Source organism: Bidens hawaiensis, unplaced genomic scaffold (assembly GCF_021521415.1).
Source record: "Bidens hawaiensis isolate Kalapana, Puna unplaced genomic scaffold, B.hawaiensis_p1.1 tig00000296_1, whole genome shotgun sequence".
In the NCBI taxonomy this organism is placed as follows: Eukaryota; Viridiplantae; Streptophyta; class Magnoliopsida; order Asterales; family Asteraceae; genus Bidens; species Bidens hawaiensis.
Window position 1 is genome coordinate 4,696,639 of NW_027491024.1, and position 10,750 is coordinate 4,707,388.

A 10,750-nucleotide genomic window follows, 5' to 3' on the forward strand; every position below is an offset into this window, starting at 1 on the left:
GATGAGAACAAGGAAAAGAAATAAAATAAAATTAAAAATAAAACTTAAAATTTTCAAGAATAAAACAGAGAACGGGTTACTCCCCTGGTTTATATGCAGAATCTTCACCAGCTGTGTATCAATCGAACGACCGTATAGCATTTCATTCACGGTCGCAACCTCGGGAGAACCAGTTCCAAAACGCCATCCAGAGCTATCATGCGAAAAGATGTAACATATACTGAGCAAAATCGCTCGCATGTAGCGGCGTACACAACTAAAACAAAGATAAGTAATAAACATGTTTTTGTATTTTTATAATTTTTTAATTTTTTTGAATTTTGTTTTTATATTTTTTTTGTTATTATTTTTATTTTTTATTTATTTTATTTTTTGTTTATAAATGAAAAGACAAACAGAATACACTCAAAATCAGCTGCTCGAATGGAGATTGAGTACGTGCGGCTTCAATTGGGAGGATCCTTAGTAACAAAAAAAATAAAAACAGTTAAATAAAGACTCGGGCTGCCTCCCGAGAGCGCTTGGTTTAACGGGTCCTCAGCCTGACCCCTCTCTCACTTCTAACCCAAAAATGCTGTAAGGTGCAAAACCTCGCCTTCCTCCATGCTTGCCTTCTCACCAATGTAGTGCTTCAGACGGTGACCATTAACTTTGAAGCTTCCATTCTTGTCTTCAACTTCGATCGTTCCATATGGGAAGACTTCCTTAACTGTGTACGGTCCATACCATCGGGACTTAAGCTTTCCCGAAAATAATTTGAGTCGGGAATTAAACAAGAGTACGTCGTCCCCACACTTAAACTGTTTATCATTTCTCAACTTCCTATCATGTAGCTCTTTGGTCTTCAGCTTATAATTATACGAATGTGCATAGGCATGATCGCGGAGTTCCTCTAACTCATGTATCTGATGGAAACGGTTATCTCCAGCAGTCGAAAGATCAAGGTTAACTGTTTGAAGCGCCCGAGAAGCACAATGCTCCAACTCAACAGGCAGATGACAGGCATTCCCATAAATCATCCGAAACGGTGTGGAACCGGTCGGAGTTTTGTACGCTGTACGGAAAGCCCACAAAGCATCATCTAATTTTTCGGACCAGTCCTTTCGGTTTAGCCCAACCGTCTTCTCAAGAATGCGTTTAATGCTCCGGTTACTCACTTCCACCTGCCCACTGGTCTGTGGGTGGTAGGCAGTCGCAAGCCGATGGTGACCCCATAGCGTTGCAACGCCTTCTCCATCTGCGCGTTGCAGAAGTGAGTACCTTGATTGCTGATTAAAGCTTTCGGTACACCAAAACGAGAGAAAATATTTCTCAGAAATCTCACTACAACTCGGGCGTCGCTAGTGGGCAAGACTCTGGCCTCGAACCACTTGGAGACGTAATCAACTGCCACGAGTATGTATTTGTTCCCTCTAGACGACGGAAACTGGCCCATAAAATCAATACCCCAAATATCAAAAATCTCGCAAACATGAATTGCATTTTGGGGCATTTCATTTCGGGATGAGATGTTACCAACACGCTGGCATCGGTCACAGCTTTTAATGAACGCGTGAGCATCTTTGAAAATCGAAGGCCAATAGAATCCTGAATCGAAGACCTTCTTAGAAGTAAGAACAACACCATGGTGACCTCCTGTCGGTCCCTCATGACAGTGGCTCAAAATTCGCCACCCCTCTTCAACATCTACGCATCTCCTCACTAGATGATCAGCACCTATACGAAAAAGAAATGGGTCGTCCCATATGTAGAACTTTACGTCAGCAAAGAATTTCTTCTTTTGCTGGTGAGACATCCTCTTAGGGAGGGAACCATCGACAAGGAAGTTCGCTATATCGGCAAACCACGGGTAGCCGTCATCCTGGGCTCTGACAAACATAAGATTCTCTATCGGGAAATGGTCATTGATGTTGAGCCCAGCATCTCCAATCTCGGCTCTCTCAAGACGTGACAAGTGATCGGCCGCTACATTTTCAGCCCCCCTTTTATCACGGATTTCTATATCAAACTCTTGAAGCAGTAGGATCCATCGGATAAGACGAGGCTTAGCATCCTGCTAGTTAAAAAGATAACGAATGGCAGCATGATCCGTGTAGACGACTGTTTTTAACAGAACAAGATAGGACCTAAACTTATCGAACGCAAACACTACAGCTAATAACTCTTTCTCTGTGGTAGTGTAATTCTCTTGAGCACTGTTTAGGGTCCGGCTAGCATAGTAGATCAGGTGGAAGTGCTTCTCCTTCCGTTGTCCAAGCACTGCTCATACGACATAGTCGCTCGCGTCACACATCAATTCGAATGGCACAGACCAGTCGGGAGCAATCATGTTCGGGGCGTTAACGAGTTTGTCTTTTAGAAGATAAAACGCCTCGATACACTGTTCAGAGAAGACAAATGGAGTGTCTTTCTCTAGTAGCTTGGTCATTGGTCTCGCGATTTTCGAGAAATCTTTAATGAACCGGCGATAGAAACCAGCATTACCTAAGAAGCTACGGATGGATCTCACAGAAGTGGGCGGGGGAAGATTTGAAATGGTTTCAATTTTAGCTCGATCGACCTCGATCCCCGCACTCGAGATCCTATGTCCTAGAACGATCCCCTCATATACCATGAAGTGACATTTCTCTCAATTGAGGATTAGGTAGGTGTCTACGTAACGAGCCATCATCCTATCAAAGTTGGAAAGACAATGATCGAAAGAATTCCCGAAGACAGAAAAATCGTCCATGAAGACCTCCATGGAATCCTCGATCATGTCGTGAAAGATCGCCACCATACATCGCTGGAAAGTAGCTGGAGCGTTACAGAGTCCAAAGGGCATGCGTTTATAAGAAAACGTGCCGCAGGGGCAGATGACTATGGTTTTCTCCTGATCATCGGGAGAGATTGGGATTTGGAAATACCCGGAGAAACCATCCAGAAAACAGTAGTATTGTTGACCCGCCAAACGCTCAAGCATCTGATCAATGAAGGGTAGAGGAGGAAAATGATCTTTCCTAGTGGCATCGTTCAGTCTGCGGTAGTCGATGCAGACTCTCCAACCGGTCACGGTCCTAGTGGGAATAAGCTCGTTCCATTCATTGGTGACAACAGTCATGCCACCCTTCTTGGGAACCACTTGGACCGGACTCACCCAGGCGCTATCAGAGATGGGAAAAATAATTCCCGCATCAAGGAGTTTAATGATTTCTTTCTTAACAATCTCTAGCATTTTCGAATTAAGCTTCCGTTGAGGCTGAACGACGGATTTAAAATTATCCTCCATGAGGATTTTATGAGTGCAGAACGAGGGATTAATCCCTTTGATGTCGATAACCTTCCATGCTATCGCCTCCTTATGCGCTTTCAGCACCTTCAACAACTTCAACTTCTCGACCTCCGTTAAGGCAGACGCGATGATGACGGGTAACTTCCTCTCCTCATCCAGAAATGCATACTCCAAATGATCGGGTAGATCCTTAAGTTCTAAGGAAGGAGGAGGGCTCTCAACGGAAGGTCGGTCTCTCGGATCGTCTCGCACGATTTCAACAGCTGACTCTGAATCTAAGGGTGGTGACACGGTGTCATCCATCAATGGTGGAGCGGTCATGGCAACCATCTCGACCTCTGAAATCTCCCAATCGAGAATCTGTGGGTCCAAGGAAGGTCCTCTACAGATGTCAGTGAAAAACTCCCACACATGAGATACGATGGTGTCAACGAAATACAGGGAGCCGTCCGCCGATTTGGGGTGTTTGAGTGACTGTCTTACGTCAAAGGTAACGTTATCATCCCCAACTTTTAGAATTAATTTTCCCTCACGGACGTCGATCAACGCCTGTGCGGTAACAAGGAATGGTCGGCCTAAAATGAGCGGGACACTATCATCCTCATTCATATCCAGAACGAAAAAGTCCACCGGGAAGATGAACTTGTCGATACGAACGAGCATGTTCTCGACCACCCCTCGCGGGTATTTCACGGAACGATCATCAAGCTGGATACTCATTCGGGTTGGCCTCGGTTCGCCAAGACCCAACTTACTGAAAACAGAATACGGCATAAGATTGATGCTGGCCCCAAGGTCGGCCAATGCATGTCGAACCGTATCGTCGCCTAAAATGCAGGGAATCGTGAAACTCCCAGGATCGGCCATCTTTTCAGGAAACTTGCTCTGCAACACTGCAGAGCACCCAGCACTCAACGGAATAGAAGAGACCTCAGCTAGCTTCTCCTTATTAGAAAGAATGTCTTTGAGGAATTTGGCATATTTGGGCATCTGAGTGAGCGCCTCAAGGAAAGGAATGTTCAGGTGAAGCTGTTTGAGAAGTTCAAGGAACTTGGAGTTTTGCTCCTCGTCTCTGTCCGATCGGAGTCTCCCAGGATAAGGCAATTTGGGTTTATAGACTCTCAGAGGTGGGTTTGATGATGATGACGGTTTATCGGCCGGCTTCGTACTCGCTGGAATAGTCTGCTGGTGTACCTCGACCGGAGGAGGCTCCATCTGGATCTCCTCGTCCACCTGCTCTTCATCATCAACCGCGGGTGTGACAACTCTCGAAGGTCCAGCCTCTATTTCTCTTCTAGCACCGCTTCTAGTAGTCACCGCTTTGGCGAACCCTCTCGGATTTTTCTCAGTATTACTAGGTAGTGAACCTGGTGCTCTCTCGGATAATTGGCTAGCAATCTCTCCGACGTGACGTTCAAGATTAGCTAGAGACATGGCTTGGTTCTTCAACATAGCATCGTGTTCCGCAAATTTCGCCTCATTTGTCACTCGGTTCCTCTATATCGCTTCAACAGCTCAGCTATCATCTCCTCTAGTGAGGCTTTCTTCTCCTCTCTCCCCACTTGTTCCGAACTCTCCTGACTTGAACTCCTCTGCCCGAATAGATTCTCTCGACGCTGGTTTTGGTATTGGGCTTGGTAGCCACTGGCTTGTCCCCCTCGATAGTTATTCTGATTTCTCCAGCCAGTGTTCCCGCCGAAGGCGGGGTTTTGATATCTCAAGGGGTTGTTGACGAAGTCAACTTCCTCCTGGTTGCTACCCGACTTAACAAGACACTCAATGGTGTCGTGACCCCCTTGACAAACCTCACACTTCGCGACGCTCTTAACGGTAAGATCTCTAACGAGTTTATTCAAAGCATCAATCTGCGCCTACATGCTAGTGTTCGAATCGACCTGAAGTACTCCTTTCGATGACGTGGAAGAATTTCTGCCCCCATGCCCCTCATAGCTTGCTGCTAAATCATCAAAAAGGACAACACACTCATCAGGATCTTTATTCTTAAGTAGGTTCCCGTTAGCAGTTTGGTTCAGCATCTCTCTCATGTGCTGTGTGACTCCATTGTAGAATTTCTCGATGAGCATCCACTTGTCTAAACCGTGGTGAGGACAACAAAGAAGGAGGTCCCTGAATCTTTCCCAAACTTCCCCGAAAGACTCGTCGGACCTCATGCGGAAGGAACATATCTCCTCACGGAGTCGAGCGGATTATGATGGCGGAAAGAATTTGGTCATGAATTTCTCTTGAAGGCCCGCCCAAGTGGTGATGGATCCCACAGGTAGTGACTTCAGCCATTTGTAGGCTTTGTCGGAAAGTGAGAAGGGAAAAAGACGGAGATAGATGGCTTCATCGTTCATGTTGCCGATATTGAAAGTTTTTGCAGATTTGAACAAACATGTCGATGTGGTTTGAAGGATCTTCGCTCTCTAGCCCTTCGAATTGGATTGCGGTTTTGATGAGTTGCATGACATGGGCAGGAATGGACCAGTTGCCAGCGGCGGCACCATTCGGTAAGGTGATGCTTGAATGAGGATTCGTTGTCGGCCTACCATAGTCAGCTACTTCTCTCCTAGGCGGTTGGTCACCCACGTTCCTATCCCTAAAAGAAGTGGAAGAAACAGAAGAAGAGGAATCGGAACCTGTCGGTGAAACAGAACGCTTTCTCTCGGGCTGGACTTTCTCGGTATCGTCAGACGTTTCAAGCTTCGGAAGTCCTTGTGAGCGGGTATGACGCATACGACTATAAAGAAAAACTAAAATTAACTCAGCTAAAAGTAAACTAAAAACAAATAAAAGCAAATAAACAAGTAAAAAGAAAACAGGTAAGTCCCCAAACTAGGGTCGTTCTCTAATCGCCTCAAACCGTGTCCCCAGCAACGGCGCCAAAAACTTGATGTGCGAAAATATATATAAAAATTAAACACGAATCGCAACTAAGCTTTAAAAACCAAACAATCTATCCTAGTTCACACAAACGACAAGTGTACCAGTCGCGTATAACAAAGATCAGGAAAGTCCAGATATCGAACTCGAAGACACGTGAGAACGGCTCAGATTATAAACCCCAATCCAAGTCCTACCTAAAAATATTTAATTGATTTTATTATTTTTTTATATTTTAATTTAATTAATTTAAACTAACTTAACTTAACGATACTAACTGAAAATTTAACAAGACTTAACGGCACTAACGGAGCTCTCAAATATGATGAAGGTGAACCACCCAGGTAAGGTATCTTGACGACTATCAACGACGCTCGGGTGACAACGAACACATAAAACCGGGTTCAAATGATAATCTAACTAGACAACAGCTAGAAAACCGCACGTGGTCTCGTAACGACAAACTAAATCGAATAGACCAAAGAGATAAACCAACTCCTAATATCTTGGTCCAACTAAAAGGAGATGAACCATTGATATGAACAACTTTAACCAAATAAACCCTATGGTGACGTCTACCACAAACAACCAAAAACACCAAGTAATTAGTCTAACATGCAATCCTAAACAAAACACGAAACTAATTCATGTAAAGATAAAATCACACGGGGTTTTATTAATATAACATTGAACAACTCAATAGCAATCATAGAATAAAATCATAATAATATGAAGTTGACACTAGAAAATCAATTATATGTTCGTTACTCAACCCAAAACATTCGTCAAAACATCTTCAATTAACCAAACCTAGGTAGTTCTAACAGGTTTAGCTACTCATATCAATAATAATAAACAAAGACATAAAAGTATTAAACATATTCATGTCTGATCCAAACTCCAAACTAAACATAAACATAAAGAAAAGAAACACCAATAATAACCTTCTTGTCCAAGACTTCCAGTTGTGCACCAGAGAATGTATATAAAATAATACGTGACCTCCCAAAATATTCCTGACCAAAGAATGTTTGATGCTGCTTTCTTGACACCGAGTTAATACTTTCACCCAATTTACAACCACATATTTCTTTTTGTCCAAGGTAATTCTTCGGCCCAAGACCCACTGATATGTTATGCTCTTGTTTATTTTTCTCCCTTAGGCCTTTTTATCCTTCACATAAACATATTAAAAGAATGAATTAATTATAATTCGTGGAATTTGAATCATACGAGATTATATACATTTGGGTTGGGGTCTTTCCATTCTCTTTTCTATTATGCTTTATTTTCTTATATCATATAAAACTTTAGCATACGGCTCATGTTATATTTAAGTGTGATCAATAGTATTATTAACTAGTTGGTCTCAAGCATAATAAAACTATTTCATTTTAGCTCGTTATTTTAAACATTTAAAAACTCATATGTGAGCCAAATAGAAATATTATTCAATAAAAAACTAGCTCGAAACCAATTAAAAGTGTAGGAAATATTAATATAAGAATATGTATAATTTGGACCACATCATTTGTGTTTATGAGCACTGGATGAGTTATTTACTCTTTTTTGTTGTATTTATGTTTAAGTTAGACTGATGCATTTGTTATGTGAATGGTTTGTGTTTTGCTTAGAGCAGTTTACTTTATACACACATATTTGTTTAGTTTTGCTAAGTGACTCTTGTATTTTATTTGTGTCTGATCATGCTGTGATTTATGTGTCTGTAAATTTTATATTGTTAATCATGTGTTTGAAGGTATATGTTAAAAACTAACAATATTGATAATGATGTATACAATTTCAGAAATGAGACGTGAAGTCAATACTGATTCCATCTTTGAAGAGTAAGTACTGTTTATCGTGCACACATGTTTGAATAGGTATTGATTTAACATGTTATTTTTACAGGATAAACACTTTCTTTGACGATAAAATTCATGATATGACTCTTGCTATGGGGAATGTGACAACATATAAGGGTATGCATTATGATTGAATCCTTTCTCCAATTTTTATTTTAATTTTACTCAGTTTTTTTGTTTCGACAGCTTACATGCAGGCAGAAGACCGTTCCGCACTTCGACACAACTATTGGGTGCGCCGTATGAATGACTTTGCAGAAAATCCGCCATCGGTACATCCCTTTCTTGTTAACCCTGGTACTCCTGAAAAGATTGCATGGTGGGCGCAAAATGAACGGATGTAAGATAATTCTTTTTTTTTGGAAGAAGTTATAATGCTTGATTAAGTAAACACCAAATTTGTTAAATTTATTGTTTCAGGAAGAGTCGTTTGGCCTCCATGATTGCTGCAATGGAAATAATGATGTGGCCTGAAGCTGAACAAGAAAATGTTTTTGGTAATGGTTACCCGTTTTTGCACTTTCGTCGGGCTGTGTTGAATGAGGAAGTTGCTGACAAGTTTAATCAGAGAATGGCTTTGTCGATTTTATTCGCTTGGGAAGAAAAGTTTGAAGATGATCTATGGAGTTCAATCTGTAAGAAATCTAATCAGGTAACATATTGCTTTTATTTTTTTAGTTCAAAGTATTAGTTGCATGTATATTAACATATGCGTTTATTTGCATTCTAGGTTTGGTAAATTATTGTTACATTCTATTTTGTGATAACAGTTTGTTGTCATAACTGAAAACCGTATCAGTTTAAATGGCATGCTAACAGTTTCTGCAGAATTAAAAGCTGCAATTTAACATTCTTGTATGTGTTAATAATTAAAAGTCCTTATTAAATACTTTATATAAAACTCTTTAATTGTTTTTTTTGTTGCTATTTCAGCTATTAAACAATTGTTTTGTGCTTTATGTTAATTTTTTTAATATTTTTTTCTTTTTTTTAATAGATGTTGAATGAGCTTCGTCCATATGTTGTGCCGGAAAATGTTGAAGGATGTGAGTTGTATCTTTTTGAACCCCCTTCAAGTTTGGATCCATATGTGACTCACTGTAATGCAAAGTAAGTTTTTTTTGTTTACTTTTAGCGTTTGTTAATTTGTATAAGGCTTGTAAGCTGTATTGTTTAAATAATCTAAATGTATCATAATTTTTTTTCAGAGGTTCATTTTATGGGTTGTTCGTAGCTGACCATTCAGGTGGTGATCTTGTACCCCCAACTTTCATCATGATGTCGTTGGCTCATGGATAATGAGTACTAGTGTAAAAATGTTCTATTTGTTGATGTTTATCTTGTGATTTTATTTTAAAAAATTTAACTTGTCAGGTTAAGTCTTTGATTTTTGTGGCTGTTAGTCTTTTTGCTGATTGCTAGATTTGTTGTCGTTCATGATGGTTTTTGATTTCTAGATTTGTAGTGTTGTCGTTCTTGATATTTTTGGTTGCCAGATTTGTTGTTTTCGATCATGATATCTGTTAAGATTGAATGGTGTCTGATATCTGTTCTGATTTTTGCTTGGCTAGTTGCTTTGATTTTGTTGACTGTTTAGGTTTTTGGTTTAAGTGGCTGTAAGTCTTATAACTGTTTGGTAGTCTCGTTATTGGCGTTCCTGACGGCTTTTATTGCTAGTTTCGTAGTGTTGTTCTTAATATATTTGATTGCTAGATTTGTTGTTGTCGTTCATGATATATATGATTGGACAGTGTATGATTTATGTTCCGGTTTTTGTTTGGCTAGTTTCTGTGATTTTATTGATGTTTAGGTTTTTGATTTCTCATGTGCTGCTGTATAGGTTTTTTCAGAAATTTGTTGTCGTTCTTTATGGTTTTTGATTGCTAGATTTGTTGTGTTTTTCTTGATATTCCTGATTGCTGGATTTGTTGTTTTCGTTCATGATATCTGTTAAGATTGGACCGAGTCTGGTTTATGTTCTGATATCCGTTCGGCTTGTTTACGTGATTTTGTTGACTGTTTAGGTTTTTGATTTCTCATATGCTGCGGTTTAGGTTTTGACTGTTTTGTTTTGTTGACGATTTGTGACAGCGGCGATCAACTCCCGGCTATTCAAAGTAATCGGGTTAATGTGTATCAGGCAAGAGAAGCTAGAAAAGCAGAAGAGAAGGCAAAAAAATTGGACCTGAAAAAAGCGTCAGGAAGCAGAAGAGTTGGTCGATAAATGAATTTCGGTTGATTTGTGTTGATAACTAGACATGTGATTTCAGTTTATAGTCTGTTCCAGTGTTGGTAGTACTCGTTTTAAAAACCCAGGCTGTGATGCTGTTTCTTAAATAATCTTAGTATATGCTCTCACAAGCTAGGTTTTTGATGCTATACCCTGAACATCTTTTTATAGCTTTTAGAGTGACCGATTTTGTTTATCTAGCCCTTATTTTAGTATTCTACCTTTTAAATCGTTTGATGTTACCTGAGCATCTTTTTGATGCAAAATTCCAATTTTGTAAAGAATGTTGATAAAACTAATGGAATATAACCCAATGGATCTTGGTTTACAATCGTTTATTGCACATGTTAAATAGCCACTGCTATTTTTTAAAACAACCACTTGGCATTTTTTTCAAGTGGGTGGGTACAAGGAGCTTGAAGTGGGAAATGCAAGAAACAATATCATCAAATTAAGTGTACTTTGGGTGCAGTAAGAGAAGCTATGCCTGGGTTGCTAGTG

The 10,750-nt window shown here is 40.2% G+C and overlaps 2 protein-coding genes across 2 annotated transcripts; one reads left to right on the forward strand and one right to left on the reverse strand.

Moving 5' to 3' along the window:
• Window positions 1-560: 560 nt before the first annotated feature.
• LOC143619289 (uncharacterized) lies at window positions 561-1,019 on the reverse strand. The gene has a single exon (XM_077091255.1). The coding sequence runs from the start codon at window positions 1,017-1,019 to the stop codon at window positions 561-563; it is 459 nt and encodes a 152-aa protein (XP_076947370.1).
• A 6,670-nt stretch (window positions 1,020-7,689) lies between these two features.
• Window positions 7,690-10,163, forward strand: LOC143619738 (uncharacterized). Its single transcript, XM_077091599.1, has 6 exons — window positions 7,690-8,001; window positions 8,066-8,136; window positions 8,206-8,359; window positions 8,440-8,671; window positions 9,017-9,129; window positions 9,228-10,163. Exons 1-6 carry the CDS (start codon window positions 7,943-7,945, stop codon window positions 9,316-9,318), a joined length of 720 nt encoding a protein of 239 aa, XP_076947714.1. The 5' UTR covers window positions 7,690-7,942; the 3' UTR covers window positions 9,319-10,163.
• Window positions 10,164-10,750: the final 587 nt, after the last annotated feature.

Excerpts from the sequence above, each read along its gene's own strand:
- LOC143619738 (XM_077091599.1), top strand. The coding sequence starts at position 7,943 with ATGATGTATACAATTTCAGAAATGAGACGTGAAGTCAATACTGATTCC. Across the intron at positions 8,137-8,205 it reads GAATGTGACAACATATAAGG|CTTACATGCAGGCAGAAGAC; the intron begins GTATGCATTATG and ends TTGTTTCGACAG. Across the intron at positions 8,360-8,439 it reads TGGGCGCAAAATGAACGGAT|GAAGAGTCGTTTGGCCTCCA; the intron begins GTAAGATAATTC and ends TTATTGTTTCAG.
- LOC143619289 (XM_077091255.1), bottom strand. The coding sequence starts at position 1,019 with ATGATTTATGGGAATGCCTGTCATCTGCCTGTTGAGTTGGAGCATTGT.